Source organism: Lepidothrix coronata, unplaced genomic scaffold (genome assembly GCF_001604755.1).
Source record: "Lepidothrix coronata isolate B3197 unplaced genomic scaffold, Lepidothrix_coronata-1.0 Scaffold99, whole genome shotgun sequence".
Taxonomy (NCBI): domain Eukaryota; kingdom Metazoa; phylum Chordata; class Aves; order Passeriformes; family Pipridae; genus Lepidothrix; species Lepidothrix coronata.
This window is the reverse complement of record NW_016690279.1, coordinates 298,205-321,529: the sequence shown is the minus strand read 5'-3', so window position 1 is coordinate 321,529 and position 23,325 is coordinate 298,205. Positions and strand designations below refer to the sequence as shown.

Sequence of the window (23,325 nt, the reverse complement as noted above, 5' to 3'; positions counted from 1 at the left end):
GAGCCATGGAGCCCATTCCAACCCACCACTACAGGAACCTGGGGGCTTCCAGGGGCTCCAGGGGTGAAGTCAGAGGCAAAGCCTCCCACCAGCCCTCCTGCAACCCACCTGTGGGGCTCCTGCTCATGATGACAGGGGTTGCCATGGCTCCTGCACTGGGGCTCTCACTGCCAGATGAAGCACTATAGACAAACACGTCCTGCTTGAATGGCGATGCAGTGGAGGGCTGGCTTCCCTGCTCAGAGAGATGGGACATGGCTTTTCCTGCAGCCAGCTCTTCCCCCCACACCCTGCTGATGCCCCACTGGACCCCTGCCCATTGCAGGCCTGCCACCAGCTGCTGGTGGGAAAGCTTGTCCTGATGGAGCAACCTCCCAGCCCGGGCACAATGAGCAGTGCCCAGGGCACCCCAGGGTTCACTGGGCTGTCACAGAATCACAGAATGGTTTGGGTTGGAAGGGACCTCAAAGACCATCTAGTCACATCCTCCCTGCCACAGGCAAGAACACCTTCCACTAGACCAGGCTGCTCCAAGCCCTGCCCTTGAACACTTCCAGGGTTGGGGCAGCCATAACACCCTCATGTCCCACCAGGCATCCCAGCCCTCCTCCTCCCCACACCCAGGGATGGGATTAAGCCCCTCCAGTGGTGAGGAAGCACCTGGGGGCCTAGTGGACACTTCTCCCCCACAGAGACCACCCAGGGGTCAGAAGGCAGCAGGGAGCCAAGGGACACGTGGAGTGTGTCAGGGGTGGGTTTGGTGCCTACCACGCTGTCATACTCCTCCAGGGTCTCGCTCTCCCCCGCCGTGCTGCTGAAGCTGCTGGTGCTGGAGGAGGAACGGGAGATGTTCGACCGCCCGTTCTCTTTCAGCTTGATAAATGGCCTAGGGAGAGGCGGGACGGAAGGAAGGGCGCGAGGCTGTCACTGGGGAAGGATGTCCCTTGGGCTGGGACAGCGGGACAGACCCTCCTGCCACCCTTGGAGCAAAGTGCTGCTGTAGGGATGAACCTTTCGGGTTGCTTCTGTACATAACCACATCCAAAGGCGTGGGATAAGGTGGTGAGTGGGTGGCCCAGCAGGAAGCCCAGGGTGCAGCTGACTTCCCCTTGGCACAGAGGGACAGGTACTGCAGCCTCCCCAGCTCCTGTGCCCTGAGGATTTGGGCAGCCTCTGTCAGATACTGCTCCTGGCTCTTCTTTGTAAAGACCATAAGGGAGCTGTGTTCATGAATCACAAGAATCTTTTCTCCCCTTAGTATCAAACTTTTTTATAGTAAAACCTGGCAATGATTTTGTTTGACAAAGTCCCTGATGTCTGTCGTAGGAGAAGGATGGACTCCTCCCAGCTCACCTGTCTTTGTTGGGGCATATTTCAGGGGAGCTAGGGTTGGACGAGGTTTCAGACTTCATCTCTTGGGAAGAATGTCCCAAATCTGGTGTCTTCTGGGCTCCAGAAACACTGTCACTGAGGGCACAAAGAGACAGGTTCTATGAGTTATACAAGAGACTTAAAAAGGATGGTCAAATTATATTCCCCAACACCAAATATAAACTGTGAGAGTGACAGATGCTCTACGGGTACCATCACTTTGATTTAAAACAGAGGGAAGGGATCCAAGGCGCAATTTCTCAAACATAGCAGAAGCAGCTCTTGTTGCTGGTTCTGTGAAAAGGAGGGGCTGCACTCTGGGATAGGTTTCTAGCACCCACCAACAGCTTTTCTCAAGTTTAACACTCAAGAGGGTCTTTTAACCTTAGTGACAGAGCGATGACAAACTCACCACCTTGTCCTGCTCTCCACCTGGCTCTCCGACGTCGTGTGCAGGCGAGGGAACAGCCCTGACCGGCGCTTGATGGGGCTCCTGGACTGGTTCTTGGCAGCAGTGGCTGGTACAGGGGGCTGAGAGCAGAGAACAGTCTGGGTTGGAGAGCACAGCTCCCTCCTGGGAGCTCAGAAACTAAACAGCCTGCACAGAATTGTGTTGCCTGCAATTCCCAGCCTACACATCTAGAAAATGTGTAATATCAGAACTTCTTTTCTATCTCCTTTGTGCTTTGGGGCTGAAAATCTCAGACAGCTCATCTTTGGTTCTTCCACAAAACAAGCCCAACTTGAACAAGGCACCCAAACCCATGGTCTACTCAAGTGTTCTCCTCTCCTTTACCCTTGCTGCCCCTGCAGGGGACTGACATACTGTCAGTGCAGTGCCCCACTGGGCTGCGCTGGGCTGGACAGAGGAGGGACAGTGGGACAGAGGGACAGCAGGACAGAGGGATGTGTGGCTGCACTCACTGAGAAGGTGGTCTTGGTCACCTCGCCGCTGTTGTGTGCGATGCCCCCGCTGAGGCTGCCCGGGATGCCACTGCCGTGGTGCTTCTTCTGGCTGCCCACCATCGTCTCCATGGAGTGGCTGCGCACCCGGATGGCTCTCTGTGGCAGAGGGGACAGGGGACAACAAGTCATCACCACCCTGTGGGGTGCTGGCCCCAGAACCCCTCCTCAGCTCCAGGTTTCCCCCAGGTACATGGGAGAGCAACCTGTCTGGGCCTCGCCGAGAACCAGCACACCCCAACAACCCCACTGGTGACAGCAGCAGCCCTGGCAGGTGCAGTTGAGCATGGGCCACCCTTGGGGAGCCCCACAGCCACCACAACATCAGATTTTCCCCCCATTGCTCCGTGATACCAAGGACTGCAGCTATGGGACCAGGAGCAGCAGACACAAGCCCCACATCCAGCTTCCTGCCCTGTGCCTGACCAATGTCCCAGACCCCTTGGCAGGAATGGGGACCACAAGCGAATCATAAGCCATGTTTGTGTGCACACCTCCCATGATTCTCTCTGGACTTGGAGAGGACAGATCCTGCAGAGCCTCCAGCCCTGCCTGCACCTCTCCTGCACTGAGGGACCTCTCCAGCCTGCCCCAAAACAGCTCCTGAGCTGGAGGTTTTGCAGCCACACAAAAGTGCTTCTGTTCTCCAGTGAGCTAATGCTTGAGAATACATTCAGTCTGAAGCTCTGCTGCTGGTTTGGTCCATGCACCTCTGGAAGAGACCAGAGGTGAGCTCCACAGCAGTGGCCCCACAGCAGCTGCAGACTCTCCCTGCTCCCTTTGATCTTCACATCTCCCCATCAAGCAGCCCCCTTCCCTCACTCTTCACAGCAGTCACCTTTCCCTGTTCCCTTTGCAGCTATTCCCTGTGCTGTCTCATCACTGTGCCATGGCTGCTGCTCCTCCAGCCCAAATCCCAGCTCATGCTAAAGAGAGGAAATGAGCCATTGTGGGCCAGATCCCTGAAGGTGCCAGCACTGCATCCACAGGCACTTGGGGTCACAGAGCTGCAGGCAGACCCACACTGGGGTAAGTGGGAGCTGCAGCCCTGAGCTCTCACGGAGCCCTCAGTGCTGGAGATCACAGTCCCAACAGCCCCTCCTACACATCCAATAACAAACACCAAGCCAGAGTCCATCAGAACAGATTTATTTGGGTCAGCAGCAATTTATACATAATTTGACAGTGTTGGTAGGTAAAAGTGACCAGTTGCTTTGCTGCCAAGCAGTGCCTGTGGGTGCTCACACCCTGCAGGCTCCTGCCCTGAGCTAGGGAGCTCTGTGGGGCACTCCAGCACCCCCTCCCCACAGAGCAGGTCCTCTCCCCGCAGCAGAGGCAAAGGCACCTCTCGCTCGCTCGTGGCCCAGCAGAAATGGGCTCCACTCACCTCTGAGAGTGGGCCCCTGGTCTTCTGGCCAGGGGGATGGGGCTGCCAGCTGGGTTGTGGGTGTGAAGCATTGGGCAAAAAGGTATCATGAGGACCAGGTCTCACCCCTTGCAGCCCTCATGTACCGTCTGTATCTCCCTGGTCACTCCAACAAGGCTTGGTGCAGGACATAAGCCAGCAGGCAGCCCAGCAGCGCGGGCCCAAGGCGGCCAGGCAGGCGCAGCCCAGCACAGACCACGGGGCTCACCTCCCACCCCAGCACTCCCTGCAATGCCAAGAGAGCATGGTCTGTCTCCTCACACACACAAAGCGTGCCCAAGCATGACAGTTTAACCTCAGTGCTGAGCCCCTGGTGTGGATGCTGTGATGTACAACTGACTGCACAGCAGTTCCATCCCTATGGCTCACACTGAAACAGGACACACCTGAGCCTCCTTCCACTGCAGTAGGGGCTGGGGAGGTGAACACTCCTCCTCCATGGCCCCATCCTCCAGGTGCAGGATGAGGCGACTCATCCACCAGAGCCCACTTCTCTGGGCCATAGATATCACTGTGCCTGCCAAGTAACTGCAGGAGCTGTCCCAGTACAGTGGCAGCCAGGACAGCCCCCCTGCCCATACAGTGATGGCCACTCTGTGTCAGCCCCGTCCCCACAACAAGGCAGCCCCACCAGAGACACCTGGAATGGCTCATTCCCCCAGACTCAGGTGCTGCCCCTCCATCTCGAGGGATGTCCCCACTGCCCAGCCAATCACTGACCCTACTGCCAGTGGTTGCTCAGAGTTTCCTCCACAGCATTTTACCTCTGTTCCTTCTCCTCCAGCTCACACCATCTGCTCTACCTCACACTCACCCGGTCCCTCCAGCACACCCAGCACCCCTTCCCCTCTCCACGCCCCCCTTTCATTCTATCTCCTGTTTTAAGCACAATGACCACCACCTCCCCCTTGCTTGCCATGGTAGTCACCTCAGGAATCTCTCCTGCTTGCTGTCCCATAGCAGCATCCAGCAACTGGTGACAGGAGCAGGACACGCCCTGCCACAGCAGAGCCTGGCTGCAGGCACAGCATGTGATGGGGGGCTGGCCCTCGACTGACATCCCTCTGGACACATGAGAAATGCCACAGCACACTGGTGGAGGAGGAAATGCTCACGGGCTCTGGAGAGATCACTACAACGGGGACACTCACCAACAACAATGGGACCACACCACCCTGCATCTGCTCCCATTGGGGCCAGCTCGGGTGCTGGTGGACTGAGCGGGTGGTGGTGGCAGGAGCCTCCACCTCCTCCCACCACCCTACCTTCAGGGGACACCTCCCGTCCCCCAACACTGCTCATCTGCGTCTCCCACCAACATGTGCTTTGCCAGCCCTGGGTGCATTTTAGCTTTGCTCTTGGCAAGGGCAGGGCTTTACCTTGAAAGACTCCAGAAAGCCTCCATGACCCCCATTCTCCAGCTTGTCCTCCTCAGGCCCCAGCCCCAACATGGTCTGCGTGTGCCCATGGAGCTCATCGTGAAGGTTGTCCAACAAGGCAGCCCGTGTGCGGTCCTGTGGGAATGAGAAGGGACTCAGCCAGGGCCCTGAGGGAGCAGCAGTGGCACCGACCCACTGCTCAGCTGGCTTGTCCCTCCTGGAGGGCAGTGCCTGCCCCACAAGGCCTCATGGCCATCACACTCCAGTCACTTGTCCCTGGAAGTGCCGACCCATTTCAACAGGGACAGGTGGCTTTGAGAAGGAATGGGGGAATTCCCCACACCTGGCACGGTGCCAGGCAGGGACACACGGGCAGCATTACCTCCAGCTTTGCAAACTTGTCAGACTTGCAGCAGGCGTTCTCGGCGTTGATGAGCTTGGTCAGCAGGAACTCCCGGAACTCAGGGCTCTGCAGGGACAGAGCCAAGGTGGAAAACACCTGCTGTTGTAAGACTCCCCATATCCCTGGAGCTGTACCAACCCAAAACGTGGGCTCACAGCACCCTACAGCCCCTCTAGATGTGGAAGCATTGGTGAAAAACCCCAGACAGGCTTGGGGTGCCCTCCTGCACCCACACAGATGCCCTGGCACCAGAGCCACCACTGCTGCCTCGTATGGGTGATGCCATGCACTGGTGCACGGCCACTCACCCTACCATAAATCCCAGGGCCTCACTGGAAACCAAGATCAATGCAGATCAATTCCAGAAGTCATGTTTTCCCCAAGAAGGTGAAAACACTTGGAAACATCTCGGACACACACATCTACTTTATGGCTTGGAACGTGGTTCCCTCAGCTCCTACCTTCTGGAACACCGGCGGGTTCGGCAGGGCTGGGCCAAAGGAAGGGACATCTTCCCGGGCCGTGACTGACACCTGCAGAGCCAAAGACACATTATTCTCATGGGTGCAGCAGGATAACAGGGTTATCTGTATGCTGCCTACACCCAGGTGATGTGTCAGATGGATGTGAGCTGTTCCAAGGCACATTCAAACACTGAGGAGCATCAAAACTCTTTAACAAATGAGCTGTTACAGGAGCTGTCATACACACAGCATTTTATACACAGATGTCTGTATACACACATCACATAACAGTGCATACATAATATACCTGTGTGCATACATAATACACCTGTGTGCATACATAATATACCTGTGTGCATACATAATATACCTGTGTGCATACATAATACACCTGTGTGCATACATATGTGTGTTCAATACAAGCTATGAGAGCCCGCCAGGCCTAACTCTGGTTGTGTCACTGAGCATGGGGAAGGTGCTGGGCAGTTGCCTCCAGAATTTGGTCTGAGATCATCGATTCATGGAATGGTTTGGGTTGGAAGGGATATTAAAGATCATCTATTCACACACCCCCTGCCATGGGCAGAGACACTTTCCACTAGCCCAGGTTGCTCCAAGCCCCATCCAACCTGGCCTTGAACAATTCCAGGGATAGGGCAGCCACAGCTTTTCTAGGCAACCTGTGCCAGGGCCTTACCACCCTCACGGGGAAGAATTTCCTTCTAATCTCTAATCTAACCCTGCCTTCTGTCAGTGGGAAGCCATTCCCCCTTGTCCTGTCACTCCATGCCCTTGTCAAAAGATGCTGAAGCAAGAACAGGCATGTCCACATTGGGATTGCCCTCACCTTGTACATTGTGTTATCTCCCTCAGGGTTCTCCACCTGCACCACGATGTAGGCGTGCAGGAAGTTGGAGGCAATCATGTCTGGGACAAATGGCGTGTTCTCCTCTTGGAAGATAATTGCCACAATGTCATTGCCAATGTGCCTCTTCCTCTGGAGCTAAGCAGGAAGGAAGAACATTGGGTCGGTAATGCCAGGCGGTTCCACTCCCATGGAAGCAAATGCCAGCCCCGGGCTGGGAAGCCAAGCAACCACTTCTGTGGTGCCATGGTGCTGGGGCACTGGGCAGGCCAATGTCAGTGCATCCCCACTCAGACCCTTCTGTGCAAGGAAACTCATCTCTCTTACTTGTTGTGTGTCTCCTTCGGTAAAAGGCAGCTTTGTAGAGACATGAAACATTATCTCCCTGTCCCTGAACACCGTGTACACAGACTCTGCTCCCGTCTGCCCATGGCTGACATCCAGGCCTCCTCGAAAACTGGAGATGAAGGGAAAGGCAGAGAGAAAGGAAGAAATATTAATTGAAAGCCTCACAGAGAGTGCCAGTGGCTGTCAGGGGACAGGCTGATGGAACAGGTTAGCTCATTCATCTTTATCTAGAAGTAAGCAAACAGAAGGAACAAACCATGTCACATGTTCTAACCAAGCATCGCCATCACCAGCCTGAAATACAGGGTGTACACAGAGCAGGGCTGGTCAGCCAGGGCTGACCACAGCCGTGGGCACCAGCTGTGGCACTGGTGGTCTCACCATCCCTCACCAGCAGTGGGGGGTCTCTGCCCACACCACGGCTGCTGCAGTGACCACCCTGGAGGCACCCACAGCTGAGCTGTGACACTGGGCACGGCACATTTCCACACACAGCTCCTTCCATCTATGGCTGAGCAGAGCCAGATTTTAGCACAACCTCAAATCTGCAGGAAAATAAGTTTTTCTCTCTTGGCAGCTCCAATTTTTTTTTTTTTTTTCGAAAACTCCTCCAGCTTTGAAAAACAAGCCAAAGCTATATTTGCTTCTGCTCTGCATATCCCGCTCAGGAGCGAGATGACTTCTGTTCTCACACGTAGATATTTTTACATATGACATGGTTTCTTGTTAATGTATTTGTAAAATCATCCTTTTTATCTAACTTACCCTTTGAAGTCCTGGAGTGTTATGGTGTCTCCCAGAAAACTTAGGAAGTTCTTGAAGGCAGTGCTCTCTTCATTATTACCAAACAGCTCCTCCTCTTGGGTCTGCAAAACACAGAGTGCATCTGCTGACAGCCCCCATCTCCCTGCCTGTCCATCCCCTGCCACCTCCTGCTCCATCCACGGGGTCCCTGGGGTGTGACCACCTTGTTCCAGGCTGCTCCCCTCCTCTGCTCCCCAGCTGGCCCCCCCACACTAACCACTGGCCACCAGCACTGTCTGTGGGCTGTCACAGCCTGCTTGGCCCCCAGGACACTCCAGGGTAAAGCTGCTGAGAGCTACTTCTGACCCACAGCAAGGACCTTAGGATAATGTCCAGGAAATATCAAAACACAAGTGAATCCTCCATTGGAAAATCCAAGCCCTAATCCCCCTCCACATGCTGTATTTCAAAACAATGAGACCCTAATTATGGCCTTGCATGAGTCACTCAATCAAACCCAAAATGCAACATAATCAGAGTGCCTGTCAGAATAATTCTTGGTGAGTTCTGAGGGTGAACTGCCTCTGCACTCCCCATCCTGAGTCCCCCCGCTAATGACAGCGTTTTCAGCAAGTGCCTGTCTTCAGAGCCCACAATCCCTCTAGACAAACATAGCTGTTTTGCTGTCTAAACATATATCTGATTAAAATACCATGCCTGCTAAAATCCATTTTCACATCCGCTTTTCCCTACAGCAGCTTGTGGGCTGTTTTCCATACTGAGATTTTTCAGTCACATCATTTTTTAATGAGTAGGGAAAACATCCGAGCAATAAGAAACGCAGTCAGTGAGGACACAGAGGTGCTGCATGTGGCAGAATTAACAACAGGGTTGAGTCTGTGCCCATGAAACACAGCTCTCTGGGGTGCAGGGATGCGCTCCACGAGAGTGGCATGGGGGCAACTCACCTGCCTGAACTTCTGATAGATCACACCAAACTTGAAGGTGTTGTTGACCTCATGTTCATCATACGACACTATCATCTGGGACGCCTGCAGGAAAGCAAAGTAACAATTGTTTCACCAGGTAGTTCAAAAGCTGACAGACCAAACCCACGGGCTGTGACACCACTCCTCGTGGTGGGGGTGGGAGAGCCCACTGGAGCTGCAACAGGGTACAATGGCTGGGCAGCACCAGGAGGGTGGAAGGGGGAAAGAAGCCAAATTCCCACATAATTAGGCCAAAAGTTTTCCACAGTGGCCCTGGGTGGGGTTCTCAGCATCCCTGCTGGGCAGGTTACTTCACCTTGGGGTAGAGAACCGGGTTAAACTTCAGCCCAGAGGCGTCATCACAGAAGGCCTGTGGGCAAAAGGAAAGAGCAGTCAGTGCTGGGTCCCTGGCCAAAACTTCACAGCAAGGCCATGAGTGTGTTACAAAGAAGCCAAATCCAGCATCTGATTACAGGAGCTCCCTGCTTTACATCCTCTCACTGGGATGCCCCGTGGCCTGGCTGGCACCCAACTGAGGATGCAGCAAGACAAGTCCCAGGTCTCTCTGTGGGTCAAAGGTGGTGCCACTTTCTCATCTCTTCTCCCAGATATCAACCAGTGACCTGCCTGGGATCAGCAGGAAACTAACAGTGGGGCCAGCACATAGCACCACCCAAGTGCTCCTTGACCTGAGAGCCGAGGCATTGCTGCCCGACGCTGCCCAACGCTGTCCAATACATCCTCACACATCCCAACACCACCCAGCACTGTCCAACACATCCTCACACATCCCAACACCACCCAACACCGCCCAACACATCCTCACACATCCCAACACCACCCAACACTGTCCAATACATCCTCACACATCCCAACACCACCCAACACCGTCCAACACATCCTCACACATCCCAACACCACCCAACACCGCCCAACACATCCTCATGCATCCCAACACCACCCAACGCTGTCCAAAACATCCTCACACATCCCAACACCACCCAACGCTGTCCAACACATCCTCACACATCCCAACACCACCCAACACTGTCCAACACATCCTCACACATCCCAACGCTACCCAACACATCCCAACACTGCCTGAGGCGCAGTGGCACAGGCTTTGCTGCAGGTGTCCCAGCCCAGCTGGGCATTTTACCTTTGCAATCTGGGGGATACTTGGAAGCTTGCTCAATCCTGCCAGTGGGATCCTTTCATGCAACGTCTTCACTTTAGACCTAGCAAAGAAAGGACAATGAGCAGACAGACGTCAGGGAATGTCTACAGCAAAGCTGTGCCGGCTGTTGGGAAACACTGTTGTGCTGCATTTGTTGGGCCTGGTTAGTGAGCAAAGGCTCAATTTGTCTTCTCATCTCTGCAGCTCTTCAAATATTCATAGTTTGGAGGGAAATGACAAAATGCTTCAGACATGCTGGGTCCTGTCAGCTTACAGAGGGATGGTGAGAGATGTGACTGGTGTTATCCCAGGCAGGATTAAACCCGCAGAGGTTTACACTCAGTTCAGCGGGTTTAGCAACAGATCAAAGTCTCATGTTCATTATCAGGTTTGGGTAGCCCCAGTGCAGAAACACAAGGATGCTGCCACTGCTTCCCATCCCACCCTGACCCCCTCCACACTGCTGCCAGTCTGGCTCAAGCATTTGCTGTAGAAACCGGGGACTCCCAAAGAGAGAATATTTTTTAAACAAGGCATTTTTTCCCATACCTGAGTATAACCCTTAAATATTCTGTGCCATCTGTCTCCTCACATTTAACAGAAAGGATCAGATTTCCGAGGCTGCTGGCTGTACAGTAGAAATTTAAATGATCCTAAAAATAGAAAACAGCATGTTAGTGGCAGGGAAGCAGCTTACCAATGGCAAGGACACTGCCCGGACACTCACCTGCCACTCTGCAACCCTCCCGTCCCTCAGGGCACACACTCTCACCCCCTTGCCAGGACCAGGGCTGTAATCCCTCTGCCAGTGGAGTTCAGCACCCTGCTCTTGGTGTGTTCAGAGGGCCAAAGAGGATTACAGGACTGTGAGCAAGAGGGCAGGGGCTGCCATGCTGGGCCTGTGCATCTGGTCAAGCCCAGGGTCCCCACAGACAGAAGGCTCAGAGCCTGGTGTCCCAGGATCCCTGTGGGATCCCTGTGGCTGTGGGGCCAGGGGTGAAGGCTCTGTGTGTGGCCATCACTGCCATGCTGGGAACCCGCTGGTGCCTTCACTCCTTGCAAAGGAGGAAGGTGCAAAATTTACCCATTTTGTTCACAACTGGAGACTTTTTCTTGGGCAAGGGTGTGCCATTTTCAGCCCTGAGGGATGGGGGCACCCACCTTCCCCAGGAAATGCTTGCGGTAGGCTCTGGCCTCTCCCTTGCACTCCAGCTTGTAGCCATAGGTGCTGGGGCTGAGGTTCTCCTCCTCCTCCTCGCAGATGCTGCTGTCAGATGAGGTGGGTGTGCCAAGGTTTTCTGGGTCTTCGATCCAGTACCCCCCAAACTGGGGCAGGATGATCAATGGGTATGGGCTGCCCTTCTCTAGGATCTGGAGAGACATGTGCCACGAGGGGTCAGGCAGGACAGGGGTGTGGATGTGGGGTGCAGAGCTCATTGCCCTGTGTTCTGCCCCCTTCTGCAGCAGACCCAAGTCCTGGCACCAGGGGAACGAGTCCAGCCCAGAAGGCGCTCAGGGGGGTTCAGTGCACCCACCTCATCAATGCTGGGGTACGGGATGTAGTCTTCCTGGAAAAAGGAACCAAAACACCATCTATGACCATGTGTTTCCCACCAGCCATCTCCTCACCCCAGCCTTGCACACACAACCTGGGGAGCACCTCCAGCACCCGCTGCCCTGGTCCCTCCCAGCCCATGCCCTGCATGAGGTGCTAATGGAGAGCGATGCTCCTGTCAGGGGAGGCCACAGCAAGGGGGGTGAGCCCTGGAGTGGTGCCCCTGTGCTGCCCAGGGGGGCCCCTCCAGGCTCAGGGTCTACAGGAAGGTGGCAGTGCAGGGTGAGTCCTGTCTGAAGGGGGTTCCACCATTGGTGCAACTTCCAACCCTTTTACACAGCTCGACACTGAAATGCACCAGCCTGGACATAAAGCTGGATTAGGGATTTACAGGCACTGAATTCCCATCTTTGCAATTCAATCAGTGTCTTATTTTCAGATAACATCTAAATCCTTTCCAGCCCTTTGAGCAACTGTCTTTGATGATCACATTAAACCTCTGAGATGGGTGGGGGGACACACAAAGAGATCCCCACAAGAAATAAAAATCAACCAACCTTGTGTTTCTGGCTTCCAGACCTCTGTTCTTCCAGTTTTGGTGCCTGTTTGGAACAAAATGAATGGATCAAATAATTAAGATGTTTTCAGCAACACAGGCGGTTGGCCCACCAACATGAGGGTATTTTGCTACATGGGGATAGCTCCGACCCAAGTGAGCCTGTGCTCAGGATGAGCCTCCCAACATGGTAATGTAGGAGGTGCTGTGGGGCCTCTGCCCTCACGGGCTCTGCCGAGGAGAATATCCTGCTATTACTGGCATGCACAGTGCTGCTCACCTGCATTTTTTCCAGCATTTCGAAGAATTCTGCCGACTGAAAAGAAAAGAAGGAAATCTCTTTTTTGATGAAAGTGGACACAAGGCAAGCCAGCCCAAGCCACATCACAGCAGGGACATTGAATCCCCACCTCAGACTGGCCACCCTGACTCTGGCCCTCAGCAGAAATGGGAGGAGACTCTATCCATAACTGAGGGAGTGTGCCCTCAAGATACCCCACCCAGTCCTGCCGCTGAGCAGAGTTGGGGCCTGCAAACATCCCACACCAAGTGGCCCCCACCACCACTGTGGGCAGCACATGGATCAGTGAGGGCTAGCAGCTCCCTGACTACCCAATGGCTCCTGCTCCACATTCCATTTCCAGAGAAGCCTGGGAAGAGGGGCTGAGCGAGGCCGTGGCACTTGTCAAGCTCCCCATGCACGAGTGGGCAGCTGTGACCCTTGGAGCTCTGTCCAGCCCAACTCAGAGATCAGCATCACTGCTGCAGCTCCCTTCGCCAGCAGCCCTCAGCCCCCACAACTCTCCAGCTGTGTGCATGATTTGGTCAGTGGTCTGGAGTAATTTCTTTTCCTAATCACAGCAGCGTTAGCGAAGCTGCTGCCGGTGGTGCTGGGCTGGCCGGTGCAGGGTTAATCCCCACTTGCCAAACGAACTAAAGAGATTAGTGAGCCTGACTCCAATTAGAAACCCTGTGTGTGCCCTCTGCAGAGCACCAGTCCCACAGTCAGCCCATTCTGCTGCCTGGCTCGAGGGCTCTGGCCGCCCTGCCTGGCCAGTGCCGGGGGAGGACCCGCAGCCACCGCACACACAGCCCCGAGCCTTGGGTGAGGGGGCCCAGGGACAAGAACCCAACCAGAGCTCGGACAGCCCATCATTGCCTCTCCACGAAAGGTGCTGAGACCATGCTAGTCACTCAGCCATGCTCTCCCTTGGTGAAGTACCCCTTTCCCACCCTGATCTACCTGTGCTTCCAAGTGGGGCCCTGGTCCTGGTGGCAGCCAGAGCGATGAGAAGCTGCTCCAGGGGCACCCCTTCAGCACAGCTGAACCTCAGCTGGACAATCCTGATCCCTTGCCCAGCTTTGCCTGCTCTCAGGTACACACAAATAAATTACCCAGTCAAACTATGGCTGTAGATGTTGTGGCACTCCCAGTAAACCAGTAAGTGGCTTTTCTGGAGGTGTGACACAGCAGCCCCATCTCTCCTCTCACCTCTCCTCCCCTCTAACCCATGTTTACTCCTGGCCTCCTGCCCTGCTCCAGGTGCAGTGATCCTGGCTCACACGGCTGATAAGAGGCTGGGCCATGGCAGACACTGCCAGTCTGGGTGGAGAGCAGAAAGCAGGATCAGCAGCTCCCATGCTACCAGCTGTCAGAAACAGTTTGCAGGAGAGGGCTGTGGGATTTGGGGCAGAAGGGATCATGGTAAAAAGGGGAAAGGCCTGGGGGGTGATTTTTTAGTGAGCTCATAGAATAGACTGAATTTCTCAAAACACACACAAAAAAAGAAGAAAAAAACAGGGGAGGAGATGAAGAAATGAAAATCAAAGGCCAAAGGAAAACCTGAGAGAGATTTTCCTTTAATAATTGCAGTGAGCAAAGGTCAAATTCACAGCAGAAGCAGCCTACAGCTGCCAGCACAGGTGGGGCAGCCGTGGCTCAGACACAGCCCTGGCCGTGTTTCCAGCTTTAGACTAAGCCCACCCTTACCTACCACTCCTGCGGGAGTTAAAAAGAGCCTTGTCTCAGACAGCTCTGTGCCCACAGCTGGACACTCTTTAAAAAGGCTTTTCCTTAATTTGAGCTTGGTTTGGATTTCCTTTATCTCCAAGTATAAATGTTCTTTGAGTCAATTTGGGTAGTTTCAGGTAGCCGGACACAAGATCTGAGCCCACTGTGGCACCAGATCCACCTGCTACAGTCCTGCAGAAAATGCCCACGCGGACTGAACAAAGCATGCAGCAGCCTGTGCCCTTCATGGCATTGTGCATACTCAGAGCCAGCCTTACCAGGCCACAAACATTTTGGTAATTACAGTGTGTGTACAGTGACACCTTTGTGGCGCCGGCAAGAAGCCACGTCACCCACTGAGGGTGCAGCCAGCAGAAGGGACTCTGCACTCACTGTGCTGGGCTTTTGCTGCAAACTGAACCTGCACTGGTGTCTGCAATGACACCAAAGGCAGCCCAGAGTGGGCAGCGCTGCCCTGCCACCTTCACATGACAAACTTTGTCCTGGGTCGTGAGTTTAGTGGCATACCCCTACGAACAAGGAGCACTTGGAGAAGTTGCAGCTGGCAACTTCTGGCACTGACAGTGACCAGTAAGTACCTGCTTCAGAGGTTTACAAACAAAATTACACCCAGAATAACCCTGCACTGGGCAGGAGCTGCCATGGATGGAGGGCAGCGAGCAGAGCTGTGCCAGTCCTCCTCCCCAGCACTCCCCTCCACGCGTCACAGCACTCACCAGCAACCCGGGAAGAAATCCATTATATCCATTACCTTCTCGGCATCAGCCCCCGCCTGCATCGGCCGCGCAGCCACGGCTGCTGCCGCGGCAAGGCTTCCTCACGGGCACCCGGCAAGAGCGGCCGAGCCCGGCCATCCCTGCCCGGCCCCACACCTCCCCTCGTTAATGTTTCCCCAAGCCAGAGGCACACCGGCACGGCTGCCTTGTTATTTCAAAGGGTGGCTCCCCTGGGAGGCAAAGTGCCCGGAACAGGTTGGGCAGGAAGCAGTGAGGGTTTGCAGAGGACGGGCAGGTGCCTGCTGGGATGCAATGCAAAGCCCCACGACGGGGATGCACGGCCCCATGGAGGGACTCATGGCCCTGTGGCAAGATGCACTGTGCCCCTCAGGTGGGCACTCTCCTGGGAGAGTGGCAGGAGAAACCGGGCACTGGGCAAGAGATAGAAAATCCCTCTCTGCCTGGAAATCTGTATGCACAAAAAAGTCATAGCCCTTCTAAAGGAGCTGCATGAATCCTAGATGTAAATCCTCTCAGAGTCAGTGCAGGACAACCCAAGCTGCTGGCTCAGGAGCTGCAGAATAGGCACCAGCACCAACAGGGCCTTCCCATCCCAGCAGCACCAGGGAGGAGGCAGAACAAGCCTCTTTGGCCAGAATGCCTGCATGGCTCTGACAAAGCACAGGCAGTCTCAGCTGCCAGTGACTTGCTCCTGTCCCAACACCCATGCCTGCCCCCATCCCTCTCTGTGACACTAAGCCTTGCACAGATCTCTGGGAAGCACCCTAGAGTCTACCAAGAGCAGGGCAGAGCAGGATGAGAACCAAGGACTTCAACTCAATGCACTCATGCTGTGCAGCATCTCATGGCAGGCTCAGCTATGCCGGGGCCAAGTGATCACCCACATCCTCCACACTGGCTGCCGCCGGAGAACCCAACTGAGTCCTGAGAACCAGGTCTCTGCCTCCCAGCCACAGCCACAGTCACCTCAGCTTTCCCTTCATCAAGCTGATGGCTCCTTGATCCCTGACATGTCCTGTCCCAGGCACCTTGAGGTCCATCTCTTAAATATCAGCAGATATGTCCCAACCTCTGCCTGCCTCAAACCAATGGCAGCGGGACCAAAGTGGTAGCAGGGGCACTGGGAACCTCCAAACAAGGAGGCACACAAACAAACCCAGAGGCCCACAGACAACTTCCAGCCTGGAAAACACATGGCTTTATTTCTGTTTGGCACCTCTGGAGTTCCCTATGCCTGGCACAGCTTAGCAGTGGCCGAGTGGTCCCTGGCAGGAAGGAGCGGTGGGTTGGCCCCTGCAGCAGTGCCGGCCAGGGATGCACCGTCTGCCTCGTGCTGGCACAGAGCCACCCACCACAGTGCTTGGGGAGGGTTACTGGAAGGAAAACAGCACTGGAACTCAGCACCCTGCTCGTCATTACTGCTCGCGATTGCATAACGTGAGCGGCGGCGCAGGACGGGCCGCTGGCACACAGGCCCTGCCGCCGTGGATGGAGGGATGGATGGTGTCGGAACAGGCTGCCGGCTGAATTCCAGAAACCACCTACTGCTGCTCCTGCGGGAACAGCCCTAATCCGTACAGCTGCTGCGTTGGAAGTGCCGTTCCTCACCAGCCTGGCTTTCCAAAACCGGCGCCTCGGCTGGACCGCGCGCCCACGCCCGGCACCGCGGTGCCCCTGCACTCACCTTCATGGTCGGGGGGGCGGTGAGGGGGGGTGACAGGGGCCGCTCTGGGACGGTCACATCCGTGCTGTTCAGCAGCTCCTGCTTCCTGGAAAACCAAACACAGGCGTGTCAGCTCTCCCCTGCCCAAGCCAGCATGCAAGGCAGGAGATAAGGGTTATCTCCCTTGGCAAAGCCATGGCATGTGGCTGCCTGTACAGTAATATCTGGAATCTGAGAAAAAACCCAACAGACGGTCTTAGAAAGTGATAAAAGTAACCAGAAAAGCCCCGTGCCCAGGGCGAGCTGTGAGCCCTCACTGCCCCTTGGTGTGGTGCTGGTGGTGCAGGGACAGCAGGGCTGGGTTCCTATGACAGCCCATGCCCACAGCTTCCCTCCCTCCAGCACCTTCCCTACCAGGGCAGGACCTGTGGCTTAGCAGCCTTCTGGCAGCAGAGAAGGCTCCCAGCTCAGTGACACCCAGGGACACCCTGGCTGGTTTGGAGGCACCCAGCCAAGGGCCCCTTTGACAACAGGGCACCTGGCACAGGCACTGTATTTGGAGGCAGCAGAAGCATCGTGACGGTGCGAGATCCCAGGGAAGCAGGGAGCAGACCCCGTGCCATGCATAAAAGCCCCCTAAACCTCAGAAAGGCATGGCCTCAACCCTCCACTCAACAAAATCCCCACCCCTCTCACCCGGCGGTTCCCGGGCAGGCAGCCACGCCATCACACAGCAGCACTGCCAGATGCTCCTCGGGGAGTCAGAAAATCTGAGATTTAATTTAGTTTCCTCTCGTCCCTGCCAGGTTAGTCCTGCAGAAACCGGGCCAAAATGTCCAACTGTTTATCTCGCCATAACGAGGTTTGGTTCCCATGGCAGCCCGCCCTGGGATGGCTCCGCACAGCGCAGCGTGCACAGCAGCAGGCACTGGTGCCCGCTGGGGCCCTCTCCAAAACATGTAGCTCCTGCCAGAGGGTGCACACCTGACCTCTGGAAACACTGGCCCTCACTGCCAGCCCCACCATCCTGGGCCCTGCCCTCCCACTCACACTGTCCTCTCCTCCCGGGTCCCAGCACCTGTGACAGCAGGTGACAATCACCTGCCGGTCATGGGGGAGGCTCAGGTGGCTGCAGCCCCTCCTTGGCAGGGCCCTGCGTCACAGAGAAGGCGGGAGATGCTGAGGGGGTAAAGTGGGGATGAAGCAGAGAGGCAGTGGGGATGCTGGGAAGGCAGAATGGGACCAGCAACACTGTGCCCCTCAGAGCCACAGGGCACTGGGGGCTGGGCACCGCTTGGGCTGTGCCAGCAGTGCAGCCACAGCCAGAGCACCTGAGAGAAACACCCATCAGGCTGTGTCCAAACGTGAATCCAGACCAAGGACTGATGTTTCACATTATATTAAACAAAAATACATCTTCTTTCATTTTTTTTGTCTCAGAGCAGGTTAAATTTACATTGTTACACCTCTTTTAAGCTCTTGGCATCTTCCAATTTTTCCACACAAGAAATAAATTGAAGCAATGTGGGGCAATAGCAGAATTTCTCTCCTGCCCACCCATACTGTTTATCTAGCTCCTTCCCTCTCTGCTCTCCTCAATCTCACCATGACTCCACTGCTGAAAAATGCCGAGGATGACAGATTTTCCCTGTTTGCTCTTTGACTTTCTAGGACACTAAAGCACAGCCTGATCTGGAGCAAGCCACTCATCCTCTGCTCTCCTTGCTTTGAACCCTGAGCTCTGCCTGATTGCACTCAGCTGCACAGCGGCCTCAAAGGCATAAAATGGATACGACTTTGCAAAGATTAAAGTTATAGGGATGCGCACAAATAATTTGATTTGATCTGGGATTTGTAGTGGGTTGCCATAGCATCGTATTCTAAGTATTATAAAATCACCCAACTTAACAACACGTTCCTCTGTCACATGCTGGCTGCTTCTTTGGGTCCAAACTGCTGGAACTGCTCCTACAGTTCTGGGAGAGCAAAACAAGCCCATCCCCAACCACCACTTGGAAGTGGCCTCCACACTGGGAATCTGTTATGTTGAAGTCCAGCCACGGACGCCAGTGATTCAATCTGCCATCAGCACCGAGGTCAAGGGCTAGTGGCCCATTTCCCAAACAGATTACCCTCACAGAATGATAAATGAATCATGAGGAAGATCAGCTCGTCTTTGTGCACCAGGCTACAACCCAAGGATCCCCTTGAAATGACCCCAGCGCCAGCAGGGGCTCTCAGCCCCACACTGAGACACGGTGCCCAACTGGCACTGAGAGTACAAGTCTCTGCAGAGCCCAAACCACAGCAAAGGTCACAGGTGCCCCTGCCAGCAAAGACTGGGGCTGGGGATGCTGTGCAGCTCACCCTGCACTCACCTCTCCCTGGCACCACGGGAGACCAGCACTGACAACACAACCAAAGGTCACAGCACTGTGCTTGCTCCCCATGGGGGCACCTGGTGCCCAGCAGGCAGCTCTGCCTGCCCCTAGTGCCCCTGCACCCACCCTGGCCATGGCCACAGCCAGGCACCAGTGCACAGGATGGGTGAGAGCAGCCTCCAGAGCCTGCTGGACACCCGTCTCCAGAAGGAAGCACAGGCATCGCTTTAGTAATTTTATTTCTTTGTTTTTCTCATTAGGCAAATTAAGAGAGAAGGAAAAGAAAGAATTAGAATCCTGCATACTTAGTAAATCTAATTAAGGAAATACCTTAATGCAGTTATGCAGGGCTGACTGCAGGGTTTCCTAACGGAGACTGAGATCAGCTCTGCCATCCTGGCATGGTCCCATCCAGGACCCAGCTGTTGCCAGCTCCCAGGGAGGCAGAGCCCACCAGGCCAGGGCTGCTCCCCTGGCTCCTCCCAAAGTGGGAGTAAATGGGGATTTTTCACCCCATTTCGAATGCATAGGCATTGGCAAGCTCCTAGCAGAGTGAGGGTAGGTGAGGTCTTTCTCTTTGGAGCGTCCCTGATCACATCCCAAAAGTACCTTTAAATTCATATCCTAAATTGGGTAAACCTCACTGACATACTGAAATTCTGATTAAAAAGTTCTGTTGAGCACAGAGCCGGGGCTGCCTGAACCCCCAAAGTGTTCCCAGTCAGACCCTGACTCCAAGTGCACACTTCCCTCCCCCTCTCTCAGCCCAAATCCTAATGAAAAACTCCTAATGCATCCCACCTTCTCATTTTGTCCACCTGATTTCCCAGATGGGCTCTAAACTGACCCAGTACGTTCATATAAATCACACACGGGAAAGGGAGATGTCAATGTATTACCTGACACGGCAAAGTGCTCCACAGCAAACAGTTGGTTCTACCTCTGTCACACTGTGTAAATGAGGCAGGAGCAGCCCAGGTTACCCTTATGCCTACGCTTAATTCCACACATCAAACCTGGCCTAAGGAAGTGCCAAACTCCTGCAGCAACAAGTTCTGCCTGTCAGATGTTGCATCCTTGAGAAGGTCAGCAATGACTGTCCTGTAAATTAACAGCCTCTATTTCTGGACTCATCGTTTTTTATCCTTGATGGGCATTACCTTGCCAGCTGTTTCCTTTTTAGTTTATTTAATATTCCATTCCCAGTCTTAAGTTTTCAGAGGGGACCATGCTTCCATATTGTTTTCCATCCTCCCCCTACCTGAGCTCAGCCCTGCCCACAGCAGGCAGTGGGAGTGGGGAGCAGGCTGCTCACCCTCCCTCTGTGAGGGCTCCTCTCCATCCCCCACACGGCTGGGACTGACCCCAGGACACAAGCACCTGCCGATACCCCAGGCAGAGCAGCAGTGGCCAGGAACCCTTGGCATCTGCTCACAAATTGCAAAAAAACATCCAACCAAAACCGTGGATTTTTTGCAACACAGACAAGGGCACCTTGATGAGGGCTTACACCTGGAAATCTGCAGCGAGTGCCTGAACAAAGCACCTTGCCCTGACTTTGAGCAGCTCTCCACCCAATCCCGGGATGCCAAGCAAGCAAGATCTCGCTGCATCATCACTCATCCCAGGGAGGACGCCAGCAGAGGACACGCACTGCTGCAGGCTTCCACCAAAGTCAGACAGCCCCAAGGCTCCAGAACCCCCCCAGACCCAGGCTCCAGAGCCCCCCAACAGCTGGGCTCCTGCCCAAGCAGCCAGTGCTGAGGAGCTGCCAGAGCACTGGGCAGAGCCCCTGCCATGGAGCATTTTCCCTAAAAAATGATTTACCTTGTTATGTCCTGGCTCAGGATGGCCCTGCAGCGTTACCTTCTCATATAGAAACCTCAGAGTCAGCAAAAAAAAAAAAAGTGCAGCATTTTCTGGTCCACATTTCTTGCAATGAACTACATATTTGCAAACTGCCAGCCTGCACCTGCACACACACAGCATCCCAGTGCACCATCCCCGAGCGGGACCACAGCCAGCTCAGAGCAAGGGGATATTTAACTGCCAATGGGGTTGGCTTTAATTACCCCCGAACAGAGAACAAACATTGTTGAACAGTTCTGAGCATTCTGCCCTTGTGCAGGCAGTGGATCCTTGTGGCCTGCACTGGCCATGGGAGTCCCAGTTGCCTCTGCTGGCCATGGGGGTTCCCTGCCCACACTGGCTGTGGGGTCCCAGCTGCCTCTGCTGGCCATGGGGGTCCCCTGCCCACACTGGCTATGGGGTCCCAGCTGCCTCTGCTGGCCGTGGGGGTCCCTGCTGCACCATGTGTTGCCCATCCTGCTTGGGGGGATGGTGAGAAGCTGACTCCTGCTTTGTCTGCACCTCTACAGCCACTGGAATCTTTCCAACTGGCCAAGGACTTCTCACTGGGCCAAGCCAGGACAGTAAGGTTTGATCTGCAAGTAATGGTAGGAACAAGTTTTTATCTTTTACAAAATGTGCTGCCTGCTTTCCCTTGCAGAAGCAGAGAAAGTGGAGATTTCCTGCAGATCTGAGTAAATCAGCCAAGGCACATGCAGACGTTTTCAGACCAGAAGGCTCGTCTGATCCTATTCCTGCCAAACCCGAGCCAGGAGCCTCGGGCAGCCGTTTCCGAGCTGATTCAATAATTTGCAAATTGCAGAGAACAGCTCCCAGAAACCTGCATCCCTGAGCACCATGGTACTGGTGCCAATGGGCAAGGGGAGACTGTGAATGGAGGGGTGCCCCACACCGAGGCACCCACCCACCAGCTTTACTCCACGAGAGGACAGCCACCATTGCATCACCTCACTTGCACGTAGGACATTCAGGAAAATTCTTTTAGATACAAATACAGTCCAAATTCCAGATTTCCAGAGCAGAACAGGAGCCAGGAGGAGCCCACAGCAGCAGCCACCCCCCAGGGCTCCCTGCTGCTCCCCTCCCCTCAGCAGGGGAGCCATAGGTGGCAGATTGCAGGTGAAGGGGCAGGTAAGCACCACCCAGCTCTGTGAGGGGAGCCTGGCAAAGGTGGTGTGTTGAGCTGCACTTTGCTGGGTTGCTAACAAGAAAGGGACATGGGCCACCAGGGACTCTGCAGCTGCCACTGATCCTGCCAGGCTTGCATATGGCTCATGGAAAGCAAAATTCAATTGCAAATGCAGAACAAAGACCAAATGTAGGAGGAAAAAAAAGCAAATAGGAGCAGGTGGAGGAACTGAGTCCCTTTTGACGATGCCGCTAGCAGTCCTTCCCTTTTCCTGCAGATTATGTCACTTTGATGGCCCTGGCAGCTTGCATAAGATGAAGCAATCACCGTAAAGCACTGCTTGAATTCTTGCAATCACTCCCATGGAGGTTCCTCAGTCCACAGCAGACAGGAAAAAACCTCCTCAGGGTCCTGTTCTCCCCTTGAGATGTCTGTGTGATTCTTGCTGTACTCAGTAAACCCCGCAGCAAGAACTGCACTGAGACAGTTTGTGCACAACATGATGCTGGGAAAAAAAATAAAATAAAAACCAGACTTGCACATCATGAGGCAGATTCCTGTGCAAGTTCAGAGTGAGGTTTTTTCTCAGCCCTCCAGTGTCATGCTCAGTTCATTCATAGAAACCTGGTACCTGGGGGAAAGACAACTCTGGGAAAGTCTTTCTTGATGTGACTGGTAAAGCAGTCACTGGCCTCAAGGCAAACGCAGGATGGCCAACAGGTTTCAGTGGGGACAACATCCAGAGGAGCATTTGGACCTTTCTGGCAGCACACACCTCCCCGGCACTCTGACAATCCAAACACACAGCACATGAAAGGGGGAGAAAAGACTGCAGGCTGCCCCCCAAAACCAGACAGCCCCTCTGTCCAAAACTTGCTGGTCCATAGCCAGAGTCCATGGTCCACGGACAGAACTATGGCAGGGGTGGGCCCGGGCTAAGCAAGACAAAACCCAAAGAGGCAACAGCAAGGACAGGAATGGTCAAGCCCACCAGTGAGCCCCAGTGCAGTCCCCACACCGCACGTCCCAGCCTGTGAGGGCACGAGGTACAGGGATCCCAGCCATGGCTCAGCTTCGGTGATAATCCATCACTGCTGCTCACTCAGGGCAGTCAGGACCTGCAGGTGTTTTTTTCCATCTGGTCAGCTTTGATGATCTACCTAAAACCCCAGCAAAAGAGAAAAATATCCCAAAACAACAACAGTGACACGTGAACTCCCTGGGAAGGCCACTGTTCAGTCATTAAGGCATCACTGAAACTCTGCTCTCAAGGG

At 54.6% G+C, this 23,325-nt stretch overlaps 1 protein-coding gene across 11 annotated transcripts in view; it reads right to left on the bottom strand.

Annotated features, from left to right (window-relative positions):
* The window catches only part of RAP1GAP2 (RAP1 GTPase activating protein 2), a 60,768-nt gene that overhangs the window by 5,739 nt on the left and 31,704 nt on the right, over positions 1–23,325 (bottom strand). For 8 of the 11 annotated variants that reach the window (XM_017822754.1, XM_017822749.1, XM_017822745.1 and 5 more), the window contains 20 exons: positions 16,694–16,778; positions 12,521–12,556; positions 12,242–12,286; positions 11,665–11,697; positions 11,291–11,500; positions 10,679–10,782; positions 10,112–10,190; positions 9,269–9,322; positions 8,932–9,015; positions 7,985–8,085; positions 7,199–7,328; positions 6,854–7,009; positions 6,004–6,075; positions 5,522–5,608; positions 5,140–5,274; positions 2,296–2,433; positions 1,784–1,902; positions 1,354–1,467; positions 769–886; positions 109–235 (listed from right to left, as the gene is read on the bottom strand). In XM_017822754.1, coding sequence (XP_017678243.1) covers positions 109–235; positions 769–886; positions 1,354–1,467; positions 1,784–1,902; positions 2,296–2,433; positions 5,140–5,274; positions 5,522–5,608; positions 6,004–6,075; positions 6,854–7,009; positions 7,199–7,328; positions 7,985–8,085; positions 8,932–9,015; positions 9,269–9,322; positions 10,112–10,190; positions 10,679–10,782; positions 11,291–11,500; positions 11,665–11,697; positions 12,242–12,286; positions 12,521–12,556; positions 16,694–16,778 — 2,027 coding nt within the window. The remainder of the gene's footprint in view (positions 1–108; positions 236–768; positions 887–1,353; positions 1,468–1,783; positions 1,903–2,295; positions 2,434–5,139; positions 5,275–5,521; positions 5,609–6,003; positions 6,076–6,853; positions 7,010–7,198; positions 7,329–7,984; positions 8,086–8,931; positions 9,016–9,268; positions 9,323–10,111; positions 10,191–10,678; positions 10,783–11,290; positions 11,501–11,664; positions 11,698–12,241; positions 12,287–12,520; positions 12,557–16,693; positions 16,779–23,325) is intronic. The other 3 variants (XM_017822746.1, XM_017822748.1, XM_017822747.1) reach the window with 3 other exon arrangements.